General features: G+C 54.5%; 2 protein-coding genes across 3 annotated transcripts; both read right to left on the reverse strand.

Moving 5' to 3' along the window:
• Positions 1-467: 467 nt before the first annotated feature.
• MRPL28 (mitochondrial ribosomal protein L28) lies at positions 468-5,565 on the reverse strand. The gene is made up of 5 exons (XM_059862024.1): positions 5,222-5,565; positions 4,985-5,137; positions 2,280-2,414; positions 1,338-1,424; positions 468-844 (listed from the first exon to the last, which is right to left on the reverse strand). Exons 1-5 carry the CDS (start codon positions 5,507-5,509, stop codon positions 761-763), a joined length of 747 nt encoding a protein of 248 aa, XP_059718007.1. The 5' UTR covers positions 5,510-5,565; the 3' UTR covers positions 468-760.
• A 625-nt stretch (positions 5,566-6,190) lies between these two features.
• On the reverse strand, positions 6,191-24,475 carry PGAP6 (post-GPI attachment to proteins 6). 2 transcript variants are annotated; one of them, XM_059862023.1, is made up of 13 exons: positions 24,342-24,475; positions 20,150-20,327; positions 18,453-18,660; positions 18,241-18,341; positions 17,631-17,896; positions 15,966-16,285; positions 15,184-15,277; positions 14,487-14,610; positions 13,710-13,846; positions 11,057-11,235; positions 10,119-10,265; positions 9,651-9,767; positions 6,191-8,793 (listed from the first exon to the last, which is right to left on the reverse strand). In XM_059862023.1, the coding sequence occupies exons 1-13, from the start codon at positions 24,436-24,438 to the stop codon at positions 8,497-8,499; spliced, it is 2,265 nt and encodes a 754-aa protein (XP_059718006.1). In that variant the 5' UTR covers positions 24,439-24,475; the 3' UTR covers positions 6,191-8,496. The 2 variants fall into 2 exon arrangements, with proteins under 2 accessions (XP_059718006.1, XP_059718005.1); XM_059862022.1 differs by having other exon boundaries at positions 18,241-18,374.
• Positions 24,476-26,677: the final 2,202 nt, after the last annotated feature.

The following is a 26,677-nucleotide window of genomic DNA, read 5'->3' on the forward strand; positions in this document are numbered from 1 at the left end:
GGCTCTTCCACAGAGATGACCCACACAAGGTTCAGCCTGCAGGCTCTGTGCTTGCCCCTCATCTCAGAGCTGAGGGGAAAAGGGCAGAGGCTGATCTTGATCCACCCAGAAACTCACTGCACCACCACAAAGCTTCCAGACAATACCAGGGACTCCCAGTGCTGCTCATCAGCCTGTAATTATGGCAAGTGCTTTGCAGTCCCTTGTTGCCAGACAGCAGCAAAGACTGCAACACCCACTTCAGCTACATCTTTACAAAATAAGATTTAAAAGTCACCAACTTAGAACACAAACAGGGCTGTAACCCAGGGGTTAGTGAGCTGTGCTGGGGAGCTCAGCTGAGGGGTTTGGGGTCACACTTTTGGGGCACAAGCACCTCAGGCAGATGAAGCTGGGATTGATCTAAGTTACATTGTGTCTCACAGCCCCAGCTACAACACACTGATAAAGCAAGTATCAGAGAGAAGTTTACTGCTATTGATACCAAAATGTGTATTTTGTATCACAAGTGAGCTCTCAACAGCAGCTGCTTGTACACAAGATCCACACCAAGTCAGTCTGACAAGAGCTCTCAGAGCCACAGCACAGAAACTCTCCTCAGCCCACAGGAGCAGGTCCTCACTGAATTTAGGCTGTCATGACACTTCAGCAACGTGGTTTTCATGTGGCCCCTTCCCCAGCAGCCTGGTTCAGGCAGCAGAGCCCCTGAACCCCACTGCTTTCTCTGCAGCAGGGGTTTTGCTGCCAAGGTTTCCTCCTTCTACTGCTTCTGCACTGCCTGTTGCTGCTCTCTCAGCTGGCTGACAAGCTCCTCAGCATACACCTTGAAGAGGGGGACAGGATCCTGCAACAAAGCAGAGAATAAACCATGTCAAAGGAGTGAACCTGAGCAGCAGCAAGGGGAAGTGCAACGGGGAGCCCAGGGAGTGCTGGCAGCTAAAACCAGAGGAAGATGTGACTGGGATTTATTCAGGAGCTGAAAAAGGCAACCTGCTGTGCCACAGCAGCAGCTCAGCTCTGTAACCCTCCCTCAGAGGGCAGGCACTGTGGAGCTTCTTGCATTCAGGAGCTTCTCCAGTTCTGAGAGCAGATAAGGATCATCAGTATCTCCTAAGCATCTGTCTTTTTCTTTCTTTCTCTTTTTCTCTCTCTTTCTTTCTCTGTTTTCCTCTCTCTTTCTTTCTCTCTTTTTCCCTTCCCTTCCCACCCCACCCCACCCCACCCCACCCCACCCCACCCCACCCCACCCCGCCTGCCATCGTGTGTCCTGGAGCCCATGGAGAAGCTGCTTGTGCAGCCACAACACCTCAGTGCTGAGCACTGCCTCAGGAAATCACCTTTTTTTCCAGGAGCCTCTGTTTTTCTATGGCTTCTTCCAAACTCAAGCCAACCCATTCAGCTTCTTCCTCTGGGATCACAAATTCCTGTGATAAAAGGAGGAGGAGGTAGCAGAGTCTTTGCAGGTGACCAAGATACAAATCCTCTCCATGCCCAGTGCTGGAACCCTGGTTGCTGAGAATTTCAGACTTTCTGTGCTGACAGCCACTGACCCCCAAGAGAACACTGCATTTGACCTGAGGCCATGGAGAAAACTTCCAAAATTTAATGACAGAACCAAAATTATAAGTGTGTAGTTTAAACAGAAGTGTATAATATCACATAGTACAAAACTTAAATTTTTAAATTATAGTAATATATATAAAACCAGACAGAAGTTTTAGAACAGAAGCTACTCCTTCTTCACAGGTTTAGGTGCCCTCTGTACCACCCCTGCTTGTTACTGTGGTAGTTTATGAAAAATCCCTTTGCCAGCATTTCTTCTCCTGGGAAGATGAGAAGCCTCAGCTTCTCCATGTTTTGCTCCTCTGGAATGTGGTCTGGAGATTGTTTATCCAAACATGTGAATTGTTTTTAGTTAATGACCAATCACAGCCAGCTGTGTCGGACTCTGAGGAGTCTGTCATGAGCTTTCATTACCATTCTTGTCAAGCCTTCTGATGTATCCTTTCTCTTTCTTTAGTACAGTTTTAGTATATAGTTTATTTTAATATTATAAAATAATAAATCAGCCTTCTGAGAACATGGAGTTAAATTCTCATCTCTCACCTCGTCCTGGGGACCTCACACCACCACACTTATCTTAAGGTTTGTATATAGATGTATATTATGCAAGGTTTTTTGTTAGGCTTTGAGAACATTTTACAAATTTATTTTTGACATTTCCCCCTGTCTCTTGACCAGAAACACATGAGGAATGTATGGCCAGGAGCTGAACCCACCTTGTACTTGTCATAGATGGCCTCTCTCCGGGCTGGCTCGTGGGGGTGCAGCGCGGGGTCGCGCCGGGCCAGGCGCAGCAGCATCGTCCTCTTCAGGTCCATGCCCAGCTTGGAGCACATGTCAGCTCGGGGAGTCTGCAAAGGTGTTACACAGGTGTTTGACCCTCTCAGGGGCTCTCTGCATGGGGGAAGCCCTCTTGTAACAGTTTGGTGGTACACAGGACTTTTTTGGTCTTCAGCTTGTTGTTTATTGTTATCTTATCTAAAGCTTTGGCACGCTCTCTGTACCAGACTCAGCACACAGGGAAAGCAAAATGGTTATAAAATGTACAGCTTCAAGGTCTTTTAAGGTTGTTTCATCTAATTAACTCTTCAAACATACTTTACTTTACTTCTACTTTTCTACTAATAACTCATCTCTTGTCTGTTTATGTAACTTTTGCATTGTGGCTTTCCTCACTGTGAAAAATGCATATTTTATTATTGGCTTTTCACAAATATTAAATGAATATTATGTATGTTATGTTAGAAAGTTATGCTGTATTAATTTTCTTAAGTAGTGTGTTAAATATAGTTTTAGGTTATAACAGTGTTAAAATAGAAGTTATGCTATGTAGGATACTTTTTTTTTAAAGAAAGAACTCACACTGAGATAGCAGCCACAGGACACCTGAATCTTTCAGAGAAAGAGAATTTATTGCTCCATTATCAGAAGAAATGAACTTCCTGCCTTGCTCAGCCCTGAAGACACCGTCAGGATTCAGAGGAAGAAGTTGACACTGCCCAGACAGAATCCTGTGTTTGAGTGGAATTTATGCATCATGGATGAGGTGCATGAATATGCAACAGGCTGTTGTTTTTAAGGGTTAATCCTCTGTTAACGTGGGTCCTTTTTTGGGCTTATTTTGCCCAGAAAGGGTACCCAGACTGTCTGTAACTCTTTGTTTTTATTGTCTCGTATTGTCCTAATCCAAATTGTCCAAATTATTATTACTCTAAGTATATTCCCATTTTTATAACCATTTTATTGTTATTAAACTTTGAATATCTTAAAAACAAGTGATGGGGGTTTTTCACACTCACCTAATTATTTTTGTGCTACTAATACTGTGGAACATGGAGCAGATGAAGAAGAAGAAGACAGAGACAACACCCAAGATCTTCCACTTCACTTTGGTCTACATCTATACTAAAAATCTCAAAAGCTAAATTTCTCACCCAGTGACAAACTATACTACTCTCTATTTTCTATTTCACGCTTTGGCAGACTCCAGTTTATCTCAAAGTCTTGCAAGCCCCCTCCATGGGCAAAGGTTAAAGGCAGTGTTTCTCTGGGGGTCAGAGCAGACAGAGAAATATTCCCTGTTGTGGAAACTCAGGGCACTGGGAATATTTCCCTGTCTGCTCTGGGGTGCCCTGACCCCCAGGGGAGCACTGACTTTGACTTTGATTCATGGAGAATATTTGCTAAACTCCAGAATAGACAAGAATCCACTAAGGTGTGAAGTAGATTGTAGAGAGTAGTGTTAAGTGTATCACTTAGGTGGGAAATTGAAGTTTTGGGATTTTTAGTATGATGTGGATGGAAGCAAAATGGAGGGCACAGGGTGTCATCCTGGGTTTCTTCTTCATGCTTCTTCTTCTTTCTTCTTCTTGGGTTTGGGGGGCATTTTGTAATTGGGTGGAAAAATCCACATTGTGGGATCAGTTATTGGGGGTTAAAAAGGGAAATAATCTAGGTGTTAGCTCTTAATTAGACAGTTTAGCTTTAAAAGACCTTGTAACAAGAGATTGTTGGCCATTTTTGTGGTGCTTTTCCAGTGCACTGAGCCTTGTGTGGACAGCCTGCAAAACTCTAGATAAGGTAACAATAAACAAGAATCTGAAGACCAAAAAAATCCAGTGTGTTTAGAAGACTAAAAAAATCCAGTGTGTCTCTCTTTCCTGACACAAAATCACTCCAAGAGGGTCTCCCCAAACAGGGGAGCCCCCTGGGAGGGCCCAACCAGAGTCCCAGAAGTCGGGGAACTGGCAACAGGAACCCTGAAACCCTGTGCCCTGGGCTCCCACAGGGTTAGGGAGCAGCTGCCAGGGGGCACAGCAGTGCCCAGCACACTGCCAGCACTGCCAGCTCACCCACACTCAGCACAGGCTCTCAGGACACACGTGGGGAAAGATCTGCTGGATTTCTTCTGACAATCTGATCACAGCTCTGCGTTTTTGAGTCAAGGGCTCCAGTCAGGAAGGAATTAAAGGCTGGGAGCATTAGAGCTGTGCTAAAGCATGAACAGCAGCAGTTGTTCAGCCTGGAGGAGAGGAAATTGAAGGCAGAGCTCAGTGGGGGCTGCAGCTCCTCCTGAGGGCAGCTCCAATCTCTGCTCCCTGTGACAGGGAATGGCTGGAGCCGGGCCAGGGCAGGGTCAGGCTGGATTCTGGGAAAGGTTCATCGCCAGAGGGTGCTGGCACTGCCCAGGCTCCCCAGGGAATGGGCACAGCCCCGAGGCTGCCAGAGCTCCCGGAGTGCTTGGGCAATGCTCAGGGACAGGGTGGGGCTGTGGGGGGTCTGTGCAGGGCCAGGGGCGGGACTGGATGATCCCTGGGGGTCTATTCCAACCCGGGATTCACTGTGCCTAACTCCAGGACTCCCTGCCTGCCAGTTGAGGCTGAGGGCAGCTCGGGCACAGCCCGGGAGCCGCGGGCGGTACCTTGAGGATGTAGAAGTCGAAGCCGAAGGCGGCGTCGATGAGGTCGAGCGTGCGCATGGTGACGGTGATGGTCAGCGTGGCGTCCAGGATCTCGCTGTAGAACTGCCGCTTGAACAGCTGAGGCTTCCATGTCTTGGGCAGCCTGGTGGAGAGCTGGGCACGGCCCGGCCGTCAGGGGCTGCCCCGGGGGAGGCCCCGGTGACACCGGCCCGGCCCGGGGAAGGGCGCAGCGCTCACCTTGTCGTTGCGCGCGTAGCGGAAGCCGCGGACCCACCCCTCGCCGCCCCAGAGCCCCTCGTTGGCGGCGGGCGGGAAGTACACGGGCACCGGCACGTCCTGCACGCGCTCGCGCTGCCCGGTGCGCGGGTTCCGCCGGTAGCGCAGGCCGTGCGGCTCCCAGTGCACGGGTGTGGGCGGCGTGTCGTCCTGCAGCGAGGCCAGGTAGTGCTGCGGCAGCCGGGCGCAGATGCCCTCCCGCATCCGCATGGCGGCCCAGAGCCGCGGCGGGAAGCGGTGCAGCGGCATCGCGCCGGCCCCGCGCCCCCGGCCTGACTCCGCCGCCGCTTCCGCTTCCGCCCCACGGCCGCCGCTCATTGGCCGGCGAGAAAGGAGCGCGACGGTGGCCGGGAGGGGCCGCGCCGCGCCCGCGTTTCGTCCCGGCCAGCCCTCAGGGTGTTGGAGGGCAGTCCCGGCTCCTCCGGCGGGGCTCGGATTGGGGCGGGACGGGCACGGATGGAACTGCTGGAGTTCCAGCCCAGTGGACTCGGGGGCACGGCTGGAGCCGGGCCAGGGCAGGGTCAGGCTGGATTTTGGGAAAGGTTCATCGCCAGAGGGTGCTGGCACTGCCCAGGCTCCCCAGGGAATGGGCACAGCCCCGAGGCTGCCAGAGCTCCAGGAGTGCTTGGGCAATGCTCAGGGACAGGGTGGGGCTGTGGGGGGGTCTGGGCAGGGCCAGGAGCTGCCCTGGATGATCCTGTGGGTCTTTTCCCACTCAGGATATCCCGTTGTCCTGTGAGGAAGAACACACGGCGGGAGCCGAGCCCCGGAGCAGCCGGCCAGGGAAGCCCTGGGCTCTCCCTCTCTGGGCCATCCCAAAGCCACCTGGACACGTCCCTGTGGCTCCAGGTGACCCTGCCTGGGCAAGGGGAGACATGAGCTGAGGCCCCTTCCAGCCCTGTGGTTGTGTGACTGCAGCCACCAGGCGTCTGCCCGCAAATACCGTCACCTTTATTAAATTATAAAACCGTAAGCTTTAAAATTTACTGTATAAAATAATCACAGGTATTAACAGCAAAGAAAAAAATAACCTTTTTTTCTTTTTTTTTTTCCCCCCCAGATGCAGGAATTTGCTCAGATTTTACCCAAAATAATTAACCCCCCCCTGCAGGCACCAAGGCCAGGTCAGCAGGGAGGGGGCAAAGCAAAAATGAATGATACATAAAATAAAAATAAAATAAACAATCATGTCAGCGGGATTTCTTGCCCCAAAGCTTCTTCTCCTTCCAGCACAGAAATCCCTGAAGGGAAAGGCCCGATGAGGAATTATTGCTTTCTATGATAACCAGCAATACCCGGCCATGGCAGTGGCATCAGGTCACACTGGCGGCACCCAGGTCATACTGGTGGTACCTGGGTCATACTAGCAGCACCCAGGTCACACTGGGAGCACCTGGGCCACCCTGGTGGCACCCAGGTCACATTGGCAGCAGTCAGGTCACACTGGGGGCACCTGGGCAGCACCTGAGTCACACCAACAGCACCTGGGTCACACTGGAAGCACTCAGGTCACCTTGGCGGTACCCAGGTGACACCAGTGGCACCCAAGTCACACTGGCAGCAGTCAGGTCAGACTGGTGGCACCCAGGTCCCACTGGCAGCACCTGTCATGCTGGCAGCACCCAGACCAGTCTCATGGCACCTGGTTCCCACTGGTGGTCCCCAGGTCCCGCTGGTGGCCTGGCATGGACGGCACGGCTGTGAAGGAGCAGTGGTCCCCTGCCACGGTGCTGGGGCCTCAGCACCGCTGTGCAAACTGAGACAGGGGACAAAAAAAGTGCCTAAAAGTGGTAAAAGTTGGAGGAAGCCCTGAGGGTCCCATGTCCCCCTTCCCACCGTGCTGCCCTGGATGGCAGCAGCACAAGGAAAGGCAGGGGACACGGGTGGCGGGGGGAATGACACTGCTGGGTGTGGACAAGTGTCCCTCACTTGTCCTGAGCCTGCTTAAAAAGGGGGACTTTGCAGAGGAAGGGGAGGCAGAGGGATAAAGTGCACAGCTGAGCTGGGTGCTCTTCAAAGCAGAGAAAGAACCCCGAGGAGGCAAATCCTTCATTAAAAGCTCTTTCCTCCCCATAGCCACCTGAGGAGGGGCTCCCAGCAGCACACAGCAGGCTGACAGCTGGAAGGATGGAGTTGAGCCCTTATCTGTAGAAGAAGGATGGGCAAAGACAACTTCCCTGCTTGCCAAGTTCTGCCCTTGCTTTCTGCATGCCCTGGAGTAAGGCTAAAGTGAGACACGCTGCAAAGGAGCCCGTGGCCACCTGGGGAGCCCCTGGTGATGCTCCTGGCTGGGCTGGGACTGCTGAGGCCTCAGGAGCCTGCAGCACATCCAGGCTCCGGGGCTCATCAAGCTGGAAGAGCAGCTCAGGCACCACCCCAAACCACCTGTGCTGCCCCAGAGAGAGCCCTGCCCACGCCAAACCCCCCCAAGAGGAGGAAAACAGTGAATCCCTGAACACCATCAGCCTGGCTCCTTCCAGAGCTGAAGTTAAACTCAGACTAAACCCTGCACTGCTGTGGGTGTCACATGCTGCTGCTGTCTCCTGCATGTCCCCACGTGGGGTTTTTCACATTCCTGACAGGTCTGATCCTGAATGCAGGGCCCAAGTCCCAGCCTCATTCTTCCCCCACAGAATCAGGACCAGGCAAGAGCAGCAGCACCTGTTTCAGAGGGAGAAAGGCCCCAGACCCCCAAGGAGATGGCAGCCAAGGGCCCAGCACGTGTTGGGATCAGCTCCCTCTCTCCCCATCAGCACCAAGGGCACTCGGCAGCATTTGCTCCCCAGAGCCGAAGAAACATGTTTTTCTTTTGGGTTAAAGTGCTGGCTGCAGGATGGCAGGGGAGGTCCCTGTCCCACATCCTCTGCCAGGATGGGGTGCAGAGAAGAGCCCAGCAGCCAAAGCTTTGGCTCCAGCTCAATATGGGCTAAGCCCAACCCTCATGGATGCAGCAGCAGAGGAAGAAGGGTTGGTGATCTCCCCCAGGGCTATGAGGAGGTGGGGGACAAGCTATTCCTTGATCTGGAACCATGAAGAGCCTGCCCCACCCCAGCAGAAAAGGAGAGGTGGCCTCAAACTTGCCTCCACAAGACCAGCCCAGACCATCTTCACCTTGAAACCCAGTCCATGCTGCGCCCTCCTGCCCAGGGGACGAGCACGTGAGAGGGCTGATGACGTGCCAGGGGCAGCCACGGGCAGGAGCAGCCTCCCCATTCCTGCAGCCAGGCCAGGCCAGGTCAGGTCACAGCATAGAGCTCCTCACGGTCATTCTGGCAGATCTGATAGCGACACGTGAGCTTCTGGGACCAGGCCCAGGGCTTCTTATGCTTGTCCCGAGGAGGGAGCAGGAAAGCGACGCTGCAGGCCACCAGCACGTGCCAGATGCTGTGGGTGTAGTAGTAGTTCTCATTGGTTTCCATGAAGGCGTACACTGAGATGGCAATGAAAGCCAAGGTGATCCCTGGGAGGAGGTAGAAAACCCAGCGCTTCCACGAGGAGGGGTAGCAGTGCCTGCGCTTTGCTCCGTGGTGAACCTGGGGGGGTCAGAGCACACTCTGGGGGTTCAGCAGCCCAGCAGAGGCTGGGGCAGGGGGGAAACAGACCCCAGAGCATCTGTGGTGTCACATTTTAGTTAAATGGTATGGTCTGTCTCACCCCTCGAAAATGTAGGGTTTATTCCAAGCCTGTGATCCTCCCCTGCAGTATCACAGATCTGTAATCCCATGATTGGCCCAAGGCTTATTCTGTGCCCACCTTGAATCTCCCTGGTAAGCTGTGCTAGGGAGACCACAGAGGCTCTCGTGGCCCTTAGCTCTCTCTTGGCCCCTTTTCTCCCTAGGCTCTCCCTCTCCGTTCCCCCTTTCTCCCTCAGAACCCATGCTGCTCCCGGGGGTGGGATCCCCAATAAACCCTCATCTAATCAGCACCCTCAGAAGCTATGTGGAGTCTCCTTGCCTGCCTGCTGCTACCAGTGAACACACAGCTTAGGGGGCCTCCCAGGGACCCCCCTAAACGAACTGCTACACCAGGGTGCTTGCTGTCCCTGAGGAATTTGGCCCCCCCCTGCTGCTTGGGCTCATCTCTGCTCTGCAAAAACTCCCAGGAGCTGTGGCAGCAGAGGCCAGCACAGATGCTGCAGCTCCTGCGCAGGGCCAAGCCACAGCCCGTGTTTTGGGACAGCACTGCTGCTTCAGGTGTGAGACCCAGAACCAGGCGTTTCTCAGCTACTGCAGGGCTGGAAGGTGAATCCCTTGTCCTGCTCCCTCCACCTGGGTGTTTCAGGGTTTCAAGCCATGCCTCTGGATGGGCTGGAGCCTTGGGTCTGCTCTGCCACCACCATTCCCCACGGGGAGCAAAGGGCAGCAGGTCCTGCCTGGCTGCCCTCACTTACCCAGGCTGTAACCATGATGAGGAGGGCGAAGAGGCAGGGACCCATCATGTTCCACACCCCTCTGCGGTCCAGCTGCAGGGACATGGCAATTAACAGGGTCCCCAAGACGAAAAGGACCTGGAAAAGAAACACCACCACTACTGGCAGGAGCTCATCTGTTGAGAGAGCACAGCCAGACATGCCAGAGGCAAGGAGAACCTCTCCTTCTGGCTTCCCAGCTCTGCATCCATGCAAGAGTCAGGAAAAACACCTTCAAGAAGGAGAAACCACAGAAGCCACAAACCTTTACCCCAAATGTCAGGGGAAAGCCAAACTGCTGGGACAAAACAACTCAGGGTGTCACTGGGTGACAAACAGGCTTTGTCACCCAGCTGTGTCATTAAATACAGAGGTGAGAGGGCTCAGTGTGGCCACTCAGCTTGGCTGGCTGGGATCTGGCTGGGCCACGTGGGGACACCTGACACTCACGTATTTCAGGATCTTCTTGAGGCGGGCCATGCAGAGGATGGTGACCCAGATGGACACCACGGAGCCCAGGAAGTCGCAGTACTGCAGGGTGTCATAGTCCATGATGCACAGCACGGCCACACCCGGCTGGTCACAGGCGTGGTAGAACTGGCCCAAAAGGGGACAAAAGCAAAGGTCAGCATGGAGCCAGCAGCACCACAGGGCTCTTGGGCTCTTTGGGAAGGGGAGGCAGGAGAAGGCTCAGCCCACAGGCAGGATCCTGCAGTGGGTCCAGGAAGCTCCACCAAACTGCTGTGGCGTTATGGAAAGCAGGTGAGAGCAGGCACCCTGCAGCTCTGAAAGGGCAGGGGACAGAGCTGGGGCAGGGCCAGAGGAGGGACATGCAGCTGACAAGGGGACTGAAGCACCTGCTCTGTGAAGACAGGCTGAGAAAGTTGGGGCTGCTCAGCCTTGAGAAGAGAAGGTTGCATGGAGAACTCATAGCAACTGAAGGGGGCTGCAGGGAAGATGGAGAGGGGTTCTTCTCAGGAACTGGACTGATGGGACAAGGACTGACAGGTACAAGTTGAAAGAGGGGAAATTTAAGTTAGATATTAGGGAGAAAGTTTTTACTGTGAGCATGGTGAGACACTGAAACAGGTTCCCCAGGGAGGTTGTTGATGCCCCAGCCCTGGAAGTATTCAAAGCCAGGTTGGATAAGGCCTTGAGCCACCAGGTCTAGCGGGGTTGTCCCTGTCCATGGAACCAGGTGATTTTTAAGGTCCCTTCCAACACCTGAACATTCTTGGATATTACAATGTGCCCATGGAGGTGCTTGTGCAATGATCCCAGAAGCTCCTTGTGGAGCTCCAGCATGGGCTGCTCCACCAAGGACTTCATTCTGGCACAGCATTGCCAGAGCTCAGGAGAGGTGTCAGGGGGCACAAGGCAGTCCCTACCGTGGAGAAGAACATGGTGTAGGTGTAGACAGAGGCCTCCACCAGGTAGAAGCGATAGACAGCGACTGCAATGGCGGGCAGGAACATGAGGTTGCTCAGGGTGAGCAGGAGCGTGGCCAGGTTCTGTGTGCCCACGGTCTGGGCCTTGCTGTCATCTGTGCAGCTCCAGCCGCCCCAACCTGTGGACAGAGAGGCTTCTGTGGATCTCAAAGGCCCTGCCTTGTCCTCCCACAGCACCCAGCAGGAGCCTGAGGTGCCTGAGAAGGAGCAATCCCACACCCAGACTGTCCCTAAGCCTCTTCTCCATCAGCCTCTCACGTTCCTGCTCTCAGGGTGTCTCATTATTTGTCACACACTCTGCTGTGGCAAGCTGGGAAAGCCCAGCAGAGCCCTGTGGCTGCCCTGAGGACATTCCCCAGGTTGTCCCATGTGGCAGAGGACATCCTACATCCACACTGGTACTTTCCATCCCTGCAGCAACTCAACACATGTGCTATGTGCTGATGGAACTTCAAGCACTCAAGGTTCAGATGCTTCATGTGACGGTGTAAGTTGGGTGCAAGATCCCTGCAGATCCCAGGAATCAGGTGGAGAATGATCCCCAGCCCTGAGAAAGCCACTGGGCTCCTCTCCTACCAGCTGTCATAGCAGGGCAGACCCCAAACCAGGTCAGGCTGCTCTGGACCTTCCCCAACTGACTTTTGAAGATCTCCAAGGATGGAGACCTGGAACCTGTGCAAAAACTAACAGCTCTGAAGGGGGAAAAAATGTGTCTTCTTCAAATTAGGTGACAATTTCCTTGCTGCAGCCAATGTCTGTGGGCTCTTGCCCTTTCCCTCTGCTCACCCTGCAGAGCTGGCTCCAGGGTCCCTGTAACCTCTGGGCATCACAAAGTGTGACTGGTCCCACTCCAGCTCCTCTTCCAGTGGCTGAACAAGCCCACTGCCTCAGCCCATGGTGATATCCAGGGCTGCACAGGAGTGAAAATTTCCTAAAGGACAGTGCCTGACACAAAACACAACTCTCACCCCCTGACTGGATACCAAGTACTGAACTGAGATAATCTCTACGAACACAAATCTGCCTCTTCTTTTTAAAAATTATTTAAATTATTTAAATTAAATATTGGATGCCCATGACCTCCTTTTGAAGAAAGGAGGCCAGCCACAGGGCAGCTGGGGTATGCAGGCACTCCATGGTCAAGAAGCAGAGTTAACAGTGGCATCCATCCCATTCCAGAGTGACTGGAACCCACAGCAGCAGCTCTGCCCCAGGTGCTGGCTCCCTGCCAGGCAGAGCCCAGGGAACCTATTCTCTCTGGTTTATTTCTGGGTCACCAATATGCAGATGGGGCACTTTGCTTGGGGTGATTCAGCAGAAAGCTGTCCTCAGCCTGATTCTCCAGTTCCCTTAAGGTGCTCTGTGCTTCCCAGAACCTGGCAGCCCTCGGGGAAATCGGGATGCTGCTCTCCATCTCCCTCCTCACCCATCAGTAGCACTGCAGCAGGGAGGTCCTGGCTCAGGCCCAGAGCAGCAGGGAACCACACTTTGCCCTGTCCTTCTGCTGAGAACAGGTGCACAGACCCACTCAAGTACAGCAGAGCTCATCTTCCCTACACCACAGACTTCCCAGGCCATTAAGATAATTAGGAACTGACACAGATATTCCTCCTCCAGGGGCACCTCTGAGTCTAAGGCTCTTGGCAGGAGACACAGGGACTGCAGCCCAGCCTCATCACATCTCATACCAGGAGCCTACACAGCAAACCCTGACAGGCACAGGCTCTGACACAGGCATTTTCAGGCACCCTGATCTCTCTGGAGATGCTCAGCAGCACTGCTCCAAGCCCTGGGGGAGCTCCAAGCTGTCCTCATCCCATTCCCCATCACCTCTGGGTGCTTCCCAGAACTTTGCTACCCCGGGTACTGCAACACTGCCAGCCACAGCAAACCCCAGGCTCCCCCACTCCACCACTGTCAGAACCCAGGACATCCCTCTGGCTGTCCTGAATGGCCAAGACCCCTGCCAGGGGGCTCAGAGACCCTGGCACAGAGCCCTAGACACCTGTGGTTTTGATTATGACCGGTGGAGCAAGTTACCAACCTTAGATGAAGATCTGCAAGCCACGACAGTTTAAGCAGAATGATAGTGAATTTATCATGGGGTGAAAAATAGATTTTTGGGGTTTTTAGAAAGGGGGTTCAGGGAGCAAGATGGAGGAATCTGGGCGTGTCCAGCCTTTCTCCTTCTTCTTTTTGGCTGTGATGTTGGCACTTCTAGATTGGTTTAGAGTAGAAGCTCACTGTCTTATATAGGTGATAGGTATTGGGAAGTAATTGTAAACATTGTATGTGTAGTTTTTAGTATAAAGACATAGCACCACCCCAGGGCAGGCAGAGTGCCTCTGACTGTCCTGCTGAGCAGACCTCGGCAAGACAGGAGAAAATATTTTATAGATAAGATACAATAAACAACCTTGAGACCGAGAACTGAAGAGCTCTGACTCCTTCGAGCGCCAGGCTGGGAAAAGAGACTTTTAAACTTTTCTCGGGGTCACTGTGACCAGTGAGAGACCCCGAGACAACCCCACCACCCTAAGCTGTGCTGTCCCCTCGGGGAGGATGGCAAAGCTTCCCAGGACGGGGCACTCACCAGCCTTGCAGCTGCAGCCAGCGTAGAGGAAGCCGTGCCTGCGCAGGAGGCTGCACTGCCCGTAGGGGCCGCAGTCGTTGAAGCAGGGGGTGAGGTACGCCAACACCGACACTCTGCCTTCAGCACTGCCACATTCCCTGCAAGGACAGTATGTCCCCCTGCTGCCACAGCCCTTGGGACAGCCCTCTGCCCTGCTCCCCATGGCCAGGCTGTGCTCCTGCCTGCAAGCTCCCTGGTATTTCGGGATCTGCTCCATCCCTCCCGAGAGCCAGAGCCTGCTCCCTCGCCCCTTCAGCTGCCAAACTGATGTGCAGGTGGGTGGCAGCTGTCCCCAGACCTCCATGGCAGCCCCAGTGCCCATGACTGTCCTCAGGACCAGTGTCACCAGTGCTGTTTTGCACTGTGCACTTGGCTCCTTACACAGGAAACCAGCAGGAAGGCAAACTGCAGGAATTCTGCACCTTAGAGACCTCCCAGAAGGGTAACAGCAGCAATTATTTCCCAATTTATCACCTCTGAATGCAACTGGGGAAGGGGAAGCTCACCTAGGCAGCCTCTGCCATCTGCAGTCGATGTGAGCTGTGCCAGCTCAGCATCAAACAAGCTGCAGGGTGCTCACAAGGGAGCAAGTGAGCAGGGCCACCCATCTCCCTGCCCCTCTGCAGCCACAGTGCAATGCCAGCAGGTGAGAGGAGCCCACAGCCCAGACAGGAGGACAGGGGTCAGTTTTGCTCACACAAGGACAGTGAGAGGTAGTGAGGTGACATCCAGACTCACCCCTGTCCCTTGGGGCAGAGGAGCTGCAGGGACAGGAACCAGTCATCAGTCTGTGGGTACAGGACAATCAGCATTGCTTCTGCAGAGGACGTGCTCACGCTCAGAGGGTAGCCCTGGGAGAAAGCTGAAAAAAGAAGGGTGCTGTGATGTGCCAGGGCTTGAGGAGAAGGGTCCACAGCAATCCCAGTCTCAGACTGTCCAGACAGGAATCAGCTACCTCCTGTGGCTCCTTGCTCCCATGCTCAGGAGGCACCAGGGGCATGGAGAGGACCCCAGCTCTCAAGACCCTTTTTCTTGAAATCTCAGGTTTTCTGTCATCTCAGTTCCTGGTGCATATCTGGGCAGCACAGGGCACCTGGAACAGCCTGGTGTCTTGGCTGGTCCTCCAGTGCACAGCTTAGCTGCTTTGCACACCAGCAGTACCTTCACCATCCCCACATCCCCTGCCAACAAGGCTCAAAGAGCCCCAGCTGGTAACCAGACCTTCCTTTGGTGGAGGCTATCTCGTGGTGCCAAGACCACCACCTGCACCCCAGCGCCCCGGGAATGTGCCAGCACAAAGACCTCATGAGGGTTTGTGCAAAAATCTTTGGGACACACACCATGAAGTCCTGAGTCACTTAACAGCCTGCCAGGTCTAAAAGCAGAGTCTGGGATGACACAGCTGAGCTGGTGGCAGTGCCAGCATCTCTCCTACCTGTGCTGCAGCTCCGTGTGGCGTTGAGGGACAGCACTGGAGAAGCAGCACTCACACAGGCTGCCACGGTGGCATTGGCCAGGCTCACAGACGTCTGTGCAAACAGAGCAGTGCCCCATGTTAGAGTGCCCCAGTGCCACCCCCCTGCACCACTCCTTTCCCACGGTGCCCAGGGACAATAAATCCTTCAGGTCAAGTCACCCGTCAATTCAGAGGTTTCTGTTTCACTGGACCTTGTGCTACCACTGTGTTGTGTCATGGATGAAAGGCAAGAGACCCTCGTGGGGGACCCTGCCCCAGATCTGGGATACCCACTCATCATTTCAGCACCAGCACAGGGGAGACACAAGTCAGAGGCTGCAGAACATCAGGGCTGAGCCCTGGGCCAGCCCTCAAGCAGTTTAATGGAATTTCAGAGGGCTGACTTTGGTGGTGTGTCACTGAAGGAGGCTGGGAATCAGTGACTTGGACAGGAACATCCCTGGGTTCCCCTGCTCAGCCTCCTCTCCTGGTGGCAAGGTGCCAGGCTCCCATGGAGAAGATGGCACTGCAGCTGCTTTCCATTTTGTCTCCTCTGCGTCACTGGCGCCACACGCCGCAGGCTGTGCCATTTGAATTGGAGCTGGCAGGTGGGACATGCCGCAAGCAGCTAAAAAAGGCTCGGGGTACTTTGTAACAACAAAAAGAGAAACAGTCCCACTGGTGCCTACAACTTCTGGAGCACGCAGGAGCAGGGACAGGCCCTGCCAAGGGGACACAACCCCGTCTGTCACCCTGCTCACCTTGTTGAGCAGCAGACTGACCACGAGGGATCCCCCGCTGTCCATGCCCGTGTTGAGGTTGAGCAGGAGCAGGGTGGGGGACAGGGAGCTCACGGGCACGCTGGGGCCGTTCAGGAGCCGGTAGCGCACGGACACCACGTCCAGGTCCTCCCTGACCACGGGCTGGCTCTGCAGGCAGGAGCTGCGCTGCCCAGACACGTTGAGTGGAGCCTGTGCTGCAGCTGGAGCAGAGCTGCCTGCTGCTCCTGGCCTGGCACCAGCCTGGCTCTGGTTTAGGCTGATGAAGTTAAGGAAGGAGCTGGTGCTTCCTGGTCTGCAAACTAGAGCCAAAAAGGAGAGGAATCAGCACAGCCAGGTCTAGCACCTCACCCCGCAGATCCAGCATTCCAAGAGGCAGCACACACTGGGGGGTTTCAGGTGGTTCCTGCCCTGCACAAACTGGGGGGTTTCAGGTGGTTCATGCCATGCAAAAACTGGGGGGTTTCAGGGTTTCAGGTGGTTCATGCCCTGAAAAAACTGGGGGGTTTCAGGTGGTTCATGCCCTGCACAAACTGGGGGGTTTCAGGTAGTTCATGCCCTAAATGAACTGGGGGGTTTCAGGTGGTTCATGCTCTGCATGAACTGTCCCTGAGGTGCCTGAACCTGTCCCTGAGGTGCCATCTTTGCAGGAGGAGCATCCACAAGCTGGGACACTGCTGGGAGCCAGGCAGTGGTGCAGTGGGTGGAAGCACCCTGGAGCTGCAGGGAAGGGGGAACAGAAGAAGGGATAACACAGCACCATCAAGGTGCCCAGGGAGTGCTCACTCACCACCAGCAGAGCTTAGCACTCAGCTGTGCCACAGGCTGCACAAAACTCTCTCCCAGCTCCCCAAACGTTAGCAAACAAAGCTGAGCAGGAGGGAGAAGCTAACCCAGTGGAGCTGAGCACACTGTGGCAGATGGAGCTGCATGGGACACTTGGAGTCCCACTGCTGGAAACTGTCGACTGCTCCCAGAGACTCCAGTGCTACCCTCTGATAACACCTCTGCTGCCAGTGCCAGGTCTTCCAGCACACAGGACAAGGCTCTGCTCTGAAGAGGAGGTGGCAGAACCCCCAGCAGACGAAAACTTTAAAAATGTACCTAGCTGGTGAGCTTCCAGGAGTCAAACAGGGATTATGGCCATGTAATAGGTGCAAACGTGCCTATCACAGCCACAGGGACCTTGTGAGCACCTGAGCCACACGGTGTCACTGGAAATGGTGATACCCCCTTACAACAACTCCAGACATTTCCCTAAGTAAACCTCTGTGAGGTGGTTTCCTGCCTGTAGCCTGCTCTTGGCCAATTAGTAGTCAATACAGCCTTAGTCTGGTGTACCACAGAAAACTATTTTCCCCACCAAATTTTAAGCCAGCCACTGCTTCCCAAACAACCTTTAGAAAAATAACACCGAACTTTTCAGGTGTTTCCAAACAGGCAGCTCTGGCAAAAGCCTCTCTGGAGTGAACACCGGAGTTTTCAATTCTGTCCCCAAAGCAAAAACTATGGCATCCAAGAGGAGGCAACCAGCATGATGGGGAGCATAGGCCACCACAGCCAGGCACCCAAAGACCCAAGGGGGACACAGCCCACACAGAGCTCCCTCTGGTCCTTCCCTCACTGCTAAAGAACATGGAATCCCACCTGTGAAAGAAGCCAGCATCTCCACCGACACGCTGGCGTTGGCAGTGCCGAGACTCTCCACCATGATCTGCAGCCACTTCTCCCAGGGAGGTGACTCCAGGGCCAGGCTGCAGTTGGTGCTCCCCGTGCAGGTGAGGCTCCTCTGGAAGGACTGGGGCAGGGTGATGGAGCCCAGCAGCACCCTCACAGTACAGGCTCTCTGCTCGCTGGTGACGCAGCTGCTCAGCTGGAACCGCATCGCTGCCGCGTGCTTGGGAACGAAGACCCTGCAGGGGAGGGAGCAGCAGTTTGCAGAGCTTGTACACCCAACACAGTCAGGTCCCCAGGGCTTTGTGACAAGAGCTAGACTGCCCTGGTTGGTGCTGTGAAAATCCTTCCCAAGGCAAACATCTGGAAGTACTAAAACTCCTGCAGTTGAATCTGTGACCACCTGGGATGCTCGAGTGCTCCCCGTGCAGACCCTAGCACTGCTGCAGGGAGCTCAGCAACAGGCTCACAGATCCCCCAGCTCCAGCCCCATGTGGGAACAACACTGGCTTCCCCTAAGAACCTTGTGTGGGAAGTCCCACCCTGCCATGCCCTCAGCTGCCCACCCGCTGCTCCCACTCACTTGACATGCAGTGGCTTAGCAGGCGAGACAACGGTGTGAGGCATGGGGACACCGGGCTCCAGGACAGGCATATCAGTGAGTCTGAGCACAAACATATCTGCCTGGAACATATAGGGGCATGGAGTGGAGAAACCCTGCAGGAGGGGAGAGCACAGGGGTCAGCTGTGGCTGTGGTGAGACACGAGGGGCAGGGCACAGGGCAGGCCCCTCACCTTGACCTCGATCCTGCCCGCAGCCTGGGGCAGGTGGGCAGCGATGAACCAGTCCCCAGCGGCGGGCGTGGTGACGTTGACGAAGGTGGTGTTTTGCACAGCACTGCTCAGGGTGATGCTGATGTTGTAGGAGGGACGGACGGTGGCGTTGGCAGGAAAGCGGGTGCCCAAAGGGTTAATGACGGGAGGGGCTCCATGCCGAAAGTGCCTGCGAGAGAAACGGCGGTGAGAGCAAAGGCAACACCGGCAAGATAAACTGGGATACAAACTGGCCTGGGACTGGAAAGGGAGCAGGCTGGAAACCCCCACAATTTCAAGCGGAGTCATCATTTTCATCTGGTGAGGACTGGCTGCTATTAGCTTATCTGGGATTTATTTAGAGATTGGTTTAACTTGGCACCTTATAAAGATTTACATGGTTCCATCAAGCCTGGGAGCAAATTTCCAACACTTGCTAAGGGTAAGGCCCACCCACAGACTACTGCTTTATAACCATCAGCAAATTCCCCATATAGGGAAAATCATCTACAAAGAACTTTAATTTTCTAGCTAAGATCTGCATCTTCCCATTTCCTCTTTCAAGGAAGGCAAACAGACTAAAAAGACACTTTCCAAGGAAGCCCCTATTACAGACTTCAGTACAGCAGCACTTCTCCTTTCTAGATAAGCCCAGCATTTGAAGTAGCAGAAACACACACAGCTGAGGAATGTGGGAGATATTTACCCAGTCAATTTGGCATTTAATTTGATTGCTTTTGGACTGCACTGCAACAGGTCCAGCAAGGAGATATGACAGGTGATATGTTATTACTCCTTTGAGCTTATCTGGGTTAGCCATCATTTCTTGGGTTATTGTTTAGCTGCTGCCTTGTCCCTCACGTCCCCAGACTGCTGGAAACCTTTCTGGGAAGCAGAAAGCAGACAGATCATCTGTGCCAGGCTGCTCAGGAGCAACTAAGAGTGCCAGTCTCCCCAGGAGAGACCAGGGAAGCACAAGCCAAGCAGTTTCAGTCACTCCCAGATCTCTGTGGAATGGGTGCCAGAGACCCATGTGACTCCATGGGCACAACTTGCTGAGGAAGCTCAGTGTCCTCCAAAGATAAAGCTCAAAATCTGCCAAGTTTTGGACCTCAAATCCTTCAACAAGTCAGGTACTGTTTTAAAGGCAGCATTTCTTTCCCTGACATTGAGTTTCAACCTCCTCGTGCTCCTGTATCCTCACAACACCACATTCCTCTCCTATCTCTGCTCCACGCTCGGTCGCACCCCTCACAAAGTGCCCCCAAATCTCCTCAGTTCTTCTGCACTGGGCAATTTGCCCATCTCCAGCCACTCTGGGTCTGCTCAAGTCCCTTGTAGTGTTGCCACATCGTTTGGCACCATGTGCACGTTCTGTCAGGCCAGGAACACCTCTGAGCACCACACCTGCCTCACGGTGAAGCTCTCTCCAATGCCCTAAGGGGTCTCTTGGACACCACACCTGACAGGCACCCCCAGATCCACTGGTAACATGAACACCAAACACTGCTACAGGTTTAAACACAGACTCACTGCTGCTGCCTGAAGAAATTACAGCTCCTGCAGCTGAGGAACTGCCCAGCCCCCACAACCAGCCAGCCCCAGCCACGAGTGAGCAGGACGAGGGGACAAGAAGCCCACAGGACAAGCCCTGGCACAGGGACATAGGACATACATACACAGTGATCTCCATGCTGGTGCACTCAGGGCCCTTCCCCCGGGACGCCTGCAGGAGCCAGCGCAGCAGCACGGTGTCCTCTGGCACGTGGAAGTGGAAGAGCTTGGCGTTCCCATACCAGCTGTAGAAGGAGAGCTTCTGAGCACTCTGAGAGAAGTACTCGGACACATACAGGGAGTCTGCAAGGGAGAGAGCACAGCAGTTGGTGGGGGAGCTGCTGGGGCAGGCTGCAGGGCTTTATCCACCCACAGAAGCACACAGGAGGTTTAATGTTTCTTGGAACAGTGCACTCTGTGTCCCTGATTTCTCATTCCAGTCCCATTAGATATGTGGTGATCCGTGCACCTCCAGCCAGAACCACCCACATGCCCACTATAAAACCATCACCCTGAACCAGAGAGCACTAACAGATGCCTAAACTTCACTCTGAGAAACATGCCCTGAAGATAAGAGATCACCAGAGACACCAAGGAGGAGGAAAAGGTCAGGAGGAAAGGCTGATGGCAGAAGGAAAGGTGATGGAATGGGCACAGCACAGAGCAGAAGGGTGCAGGCAGCACAGGGGTGCTCTTTGCCCCAGCAGCAGTTGTTGGTGCCAAGAGCTGTGCCTTTGTCTCCAGCTGGGCACACGGGCTGATGTTTTACATGGGCATACAGTGAAAGGATGGGGGGTGATTTTAAACTAAAGGAGGGGAGATTTAGATTGGGTGTTAGGAGGAAATTCTTCCCTGTGAGGGTGAGGAGGCACAGATTGTCCTGAGAAGCTGTGGCTGCCCCATCTCTGGAAGTGTCCAAGCCAGGTTGGATGGAGCTCAGAGCAACCTGGTCTGGTGGAAGGTGTCCCTGCCCATGAGATCATCTGTAAAGGTCCCTTCCAACCCAAACCATTCTGTGGTTATCCATGTACCCAGCTCAGAACACAGGGAACTGCCTTCCTGTGACACACAACACTATGCAAATTAATGTGCTGCAAATGTAACTCTTTCAGACATACCTTCTAAAGCCCAGTGATTTTCCTAGCTGGAAGAAAGGCTGATGGACAGTGAGAACAGCCCCAGGGTAGGCTGAAAGGGTGTGCAAGAGGACAACAGCTACTCAGTCCAAGTGCCATCAGGATGAACTCGATCCTCCATCCCTCTGCCCAGCTACACATCTACAGATCCCCCCCAGCAAAATATACATTACACAAACCAGCCAGACTGCAGCTCGGGCTGGAAAAGAAGCATCACACCAGCTGAGAAAGGGATAAACTGCACAGAGACAGCAGAGCCAAGGCAATCCAAAACCAAATTTTCTAACACTCAGCAAGAGGGTAGAAGGCTATGTCTTCATGTGTCTGTGGAGTGCTTCCTGGGGCTCCTTTCCTACTGTGGAATCCCCAGAGTGGGGAGAAACTGTGGCACCTTTCAGAGGCAGATTCCTCATTTCTTTCACAGAATAGCAGTGAGGGTGAGTTAACTTGGCGTTCCCACAGAGTCATGCTGCAAACACAGAGGACCCAACTGTGTATAAGAAAGACAGCAAAGAAAGAGGAAAACAATGCTTAGGCAGGAGCAGATCCTTGGGACGTAGTTCCTGCCGGGAGGAATCTAATCCTAGCAGGAACTCCGATTCATGCCCCAAAGGAGGACGCTGGCCAGCCTGCACCCACGGCAGGGCCGGGAGACAGGAACAGTAATCACGGCTTTAACTCCTTGGCAACTTCCCAAGGCAGAGCCTGCGGGCATCCTGCGAGCCCAGCAGGGAAAGGAGGGAACAGGAAAGCAGAAATACCAGCCACACAAGGCAGCTGGAGGATTTGCTCCTGGAGGAAGAGCGTGGCTCTGACCTTGCCGCAGGGGCTGCCCCGGGGGACAGCCAAGGGAGCAGAGCTGGCAGCACCTCCATGCACAGGGGCAGGAAAGGCCATAGAGAAAAGTGAGCCTTGAACAGGACAGCCAAGAGAGCACAGCCCCTGGGCAGAACTGTTCCACTGCAGTCCCCATGCCGGGGTCACACTCAGCCAGCAAGGAGCAGAGACCACAAAAAGGGCTTTTCAAACCAAATCTGCCTGGCTGAAACACCAGCACAGTGCGTGGGTCCTGTGGACAAGAGCTGGCTGTGATCCCTGCGAGCCCAGGGACATTTCCCACACTGGGGCTATGGAAAGGAGCAGGCTTTCATCAGAGGTGTCTGTACCCCCAGCACACTCCACACACACTTGGCACACTGCTTTCTGGCAGCCCATGGGGACACTTGGGCACAGGGGGAAGGTAGGCAGGGACACAGAGCATGATTAGAGCTGGGAGAGCCCTGGTCCTTCTGCACACAACAGGTCCCATCAGACAACCTCTGGCCTGCCCCAAGCCCACCAGCTGTCAGCCACGGCCACCACCCATCCTGCACGTCCTCACCAAGCCAAAGCTCCCTTTGTGCAGGTTTGGGGGAGGACAGGGCAGGCCAAAATTGCAAAATTAAAAACTGCAGCAATCAGCAGTGCTCTTTATTAAGGACTGGTCAATTATGTGGAGCGAGCTCAAGAGCATTACCAGGTCAGAGCAGGCAGACCTGCCCTGCCCACGCACTGCCTGTCACCAGGTAAGCGCCAGCTGGGGCTGTGGACAAAGTCCACTGACAAACAGCTTCTTGTGGTGACAAGGGCTGAGCCCCTGCTCACAGGCTGTGCTGGGCACCTTGAGCTGCACCAGCAGCCTGGTATTTGACTTCCTCCACCCAGGGTGACAAGGAAATACCACAGATAAGCGGGACATCAGCACAGAAAAGCCTGAAAGACAAGTCACTGCAGCCCAATGTGTGCTCTGGAAGCCCATTTGCATCAAGAGAGAGTTCTCTGGCATGTGTTGTGCTCTCTTTGTGTCCATCCCCATCTATTCAGTCTGCTTGACACCAGTGTGGCAACACCTGGAAAGTCCCACTTGACTGTTCCATGATGTGAAACAAGCTTTAAACTGAGCAAGAGACCCATCCAGAGGATGCTGTTTTCCATCCCCTTCCATACAGATCTCACATAAGCAGATTTCAAAGGTATTGTGCGAAAACCAGAGGTGATTTAAGACAAGGAACAGAACGTGGTAGAATCCCTGATGCACAGAGGAGACACATTATTTCAATTTCAGAGCAAAGAGTCACCTGCTACAGCTTGGGTTTGTTTGTGCAAAGATGATCTCATGGTAGTTTTAGGATGTAATACCTTGGCTGTGGGTTCCACAGGGCGCCCCATCAAAGGGATGAAGCCCTCATTTCAAAGCAGACACCGTGCAAAGCTACAGAGTCGATGAGCCTGACTCGAGAAAAGCCTGGGCTGTGTGGCAGGATGTTTTCCCACTTAAAATGTAACAGAAATCCCTTTCCTTCATCCCGGCTCTAAAATCCACCGGCCAGTGTTGCAGAGCGAGGACCCCTCGCTCCCCCGGGGAGCAGCCGCTCTTTGCCAGTGCCCAGCCATATCCCTATGGAGGTTTTCCCTACAGAGGCATTCCCACAGCCGGCGGGACGGCGCCGGGACAAACCCGGCACCACACCTGAGGCGCAGGGAGCTCTCCAGGGCTGGGAACCCAGCGAGCAGGATGCCAGAGCAGGGTGGGCCTGGGGCACGGGGCCATGTCCCCCGCGGCTCCCCGGGAGCCTCACGCTCTGCGGACTGCGAGGAAGCGATAAGCACCATCAACAGGACAACCACGGGCACAACGAGCCCACCTTCGAGACGGAGCGAGCAGGTGAACAAGCTCACCTCCCCGAACCTCTCCAGCCCAGAGCAGCTCCGGAGTGGGGGCACAATCCCCGCGAGACCCCAGACCCACCGCTCTCCCAAAAGCCCCGCTCCCATCCATCCGTCTGCATGCACTGGAAGTAAAGTAACCTGAAAACAAGGCAAAGCCAAGGAGAACGACCGCTGCGAACACAGCAGAACCCTCTGCGAGTGGCCTGACCTCCCACTGCTCCGCAGGGCCGGCACAAGCGCTGCTCCCCGGGGATGCTCAAGAGCCCCCGACTCCCTCGGGAAAGCACGAACCGCCCCAAAGTCACCGCACATCCACTCCGGCGGCAGCTGAGACAACCGGGGCAGCTCCCGGGGCTCCCCTCAACACCACCCTCCGCTTTCCCACCGCCTTCTCTGTCCCCCGAGACCCCGCGGCCGCCCCCGCCGTGCCCCGGCCCCGCGGATCGCCCCTCTCCGCCCCGCCGGGACTCACCGGGGCCGGCGCGGTCGGCGCGGCCGGCGGGCAGCGCCAGGAGCTGCAGCAGCAGCAGCAGCAGCCGCGGCAGGGGCGGCCCGGCTGCCCCGGCCATGGCCGCCCGCCGCTGCCCCGGCCCCGCCGCCCGCCTGCCCGCCCCGCAGCGCCGCCGCCGCCGCCGCCGCTTCCGCCGCCCGCCCCGCCCCGGCCCGGCCCGGGCCCGCCCCCCGCGGCACCGGGAGCGACGAAGCGGGAGCGACGAAGGGGGGCTGCCCGCGAAGGTCGGCGGGGCCGCTCCGCTCCGCTCCGTCCTGCGAGCCCGTGGGATGCGCCTGGCGGGTCGGAGCATCCCCGGCATGGGGAGAGAGCCCTGGCGCGGTGCCGGTGGGGCTCCCGGGTGAGCTTCTCAGCGCCGTGAAGGCCGAGGAAGGTGGCACTTGGAGATCAGTTGAAGCTGGAATCACAAACATGCACATGGCTCGGTCATAACCGGGCAGCCCACCGTGTCCCCGCTCAGACGGGAAATCACTGCGAGGCTCAGCCCTTCAGCTGATGGGTGATTTAATGCTCGTTCCCGCAAAGCCCATTGCCTTCCCTGCTCTCACGGATCTGCCATGTTCATGGGACTCGCGGGAGATGTGGCTTTCATAGGCACGGTCAAGTCATTCTCTGATTTTCCAGCTGATTTCAAAAGAGTCAAGGATTTTCTTTTACCCGCGTTTTTCTTGGGATACCTCTGATGTGTTCCCCAGCAGAAATAAAGCAGCTTGGGGACAGTCTCAGAGTCCTTGCTCAGGCAAAAATCCCACCACTCCCTTACTGGTCAGACCTGTTTCCAGTAAACCACAAGCCCCCTGGAGATGGAGTTTCTACTTCTGGAGCTCAAAATCTTTGCTGCTTGCTCTCACAAGACGTTACTCTTTGTAATAAATTCTTGGGGCATGGGAAGGAAATCCCCCGGGGAAGTGCCTGTCATTTTCCAGGAGCTCTGACATCACCAAAATCCCAGTCAGAGCAGGCTGTGTGCTCAAAGCTGGCAATGTCCCCACCTGATTTAGGAGAAGACTTCCCTGAAGTCAGCCCACAAGCTTGAGCACATAAAGCTTAAGGCATGGGAAAAGACTATTCTGCTAATTTCCAGCTTCAATTTGTTCACTGCTTGTTCACTTCCCCTTGCCCCTGTGTGATACTGTCCTTGGATTTTCAGAGCTCTCCTTCTAAGGGGAAAGCAAATAAACCCTTTTGTCCCCATTCTACATTAATTTAGCCTTCAACTCCACTTTTAAAGATATCAGCTCATCTCCAACCAGCCCTTATGAATTACTTTCTTGAAATGCCATTTCTAGTTATTTTCCTCTTCAAAGAGGAAAAAAAAAAAAGTCAAAGACCAGAGCATAAATTAAGCTTATCTAACACAATGCAGAGTCAGATCCAGAATGTGTTACAATATCTATTTTTTCCACAGCTTGGGTCCCTTGGAGTTGCTTGTTCCCAAGAAAAGCATCCCAGTGTTCACTGTAACTGTGTGGATGGGTGCTGTAGGACACACCACCTCCAGACTGACAGCTGCTCCAAACACATGGGGACATGCAAATGTTGTCATCGGCTCAGTGACTGTCTGGGCTGCTCCTTTTCCCTTTGGCCAAGCAGACTTGCAGCCTCACAAGGGGTGAGTTTGGGCCAGGGAGGGTCTCCTTTTGGCTGCAGAGCTGGAATTGGGGCTGAAGCTGGAGCTGGAGAAGCTGAAGCTTCCTCCACTTGCCCACTCTGTGGGTCACAAAGACCTGCAGCCAGGCAGAAGGTACAGCTGCAGTGGCATCTGCCTCATCCTGTGTGGCATCAAGAGCCCAGGGGATTCAGAAAACCACACAGGGGATTCTGTGTGTCTGAAGCCTCAGGGACCATGGCTTTGCTGGGGCCAGGGTTTCTGCCTGAGTCAGTGACACTCTGGAAGTGGTGTCGGTGTCCCTGTGATGGTCAGGGCTGACCATTTCTGCTTCCTGCTCTTTGGTCCATGAGTCCTGAACACAGCCCTTCACTTCAGGAAATCAGACAAAAGAGGAAGACTGTTCTGGAGAGTTTCCTGCAGTGTTTCAGACAGGCCTGTGGAGAAGTCTGGATTAGATACTGGAAGTATCCCTCTTTGAGGCAACAACCTGGAAAAATAAATAATGGTGGCCTGTGCAAATTGGATTTATGGAGCTTTAACAGTGCTGACCCATGAATTTTGATAAATACATTTCTACTATTAATAAAGGCACTGAGCTGCTCAGCTATTGAGGGATGTCTAAAAGCTTTCTGGATGAGCAGCTGCAATGCACATTTTGCTGTATTGCTTTCCATAAATCCATAGC

The sequence above is a fragment of the Haemorhous mexicanus genome, chromosome 17 (genome assembly GCF_027477595.1).
Source record: "Haemorhous mexicanus isolate bHaeMex1 chromosome 17, bHaeMex1.pri, whole genome shotgun sequence".
Taxonomy (NCBI): Eukaryota; Metazoa; Chordata; class Aves; order Passeriformes; family Fringillidae; genus Haemorhous; species Haemorhous mexicanus.

What these genes read in the sequence shown, in the direction of transcription:
- MRPL28 (XM_059862024.1), bottom strand. Translation starts at nt 5,509, where the DNA reads ATGCCGCTGCACCGCTTCCCGCCGCGGCTCTGGGCCGCCATGCGGATG. An exon ending in GCTACGCGCGCAACGACAAG is followed by an intron (nt 5,138 to 5,221) that starts GTGAGCGCTGCG and finishes GGCCGTGCCCAG; the next exon opens with CTCTCCACCAGGCTGCCCAA. An exon ending in AGAGGCTCCTGGAAAAAAAG is followed by an intron (nt 845 to 1,337) that starts GTGATTTCCTGA and finishes GCTTTGTTGCAG; the next exon opens with GATCCTGTCCCCCTCTTCAA.
- PGAP6 (XM_059862022.1), bottom strand. Translation starts at nt 24,438, where the DNA reads ATGGCCGGGGCAGCCGGGCCGCCCCTGCCGCGGCTGCTGCTGCTGCTG. An exon ending in CGCCGACCGCGCCGGCCCCG is followed by an intron (nt 20,328 to 24,341) that starts GTGAGTCCCGGC and finishes TCTCCCTTGCAG; the next exon opens with ACTCCCTGTATGTGTCCGAG. An exon ending in TCAAGAAGATCCTGAAATAC is followed by an intron (nt 9,768 to 10,118) that starts GTGAGTGTCAGG and finishes TTTCTTTTCCAG; the next exon opens with GTCCTTTTCGTCTTGGGGAC.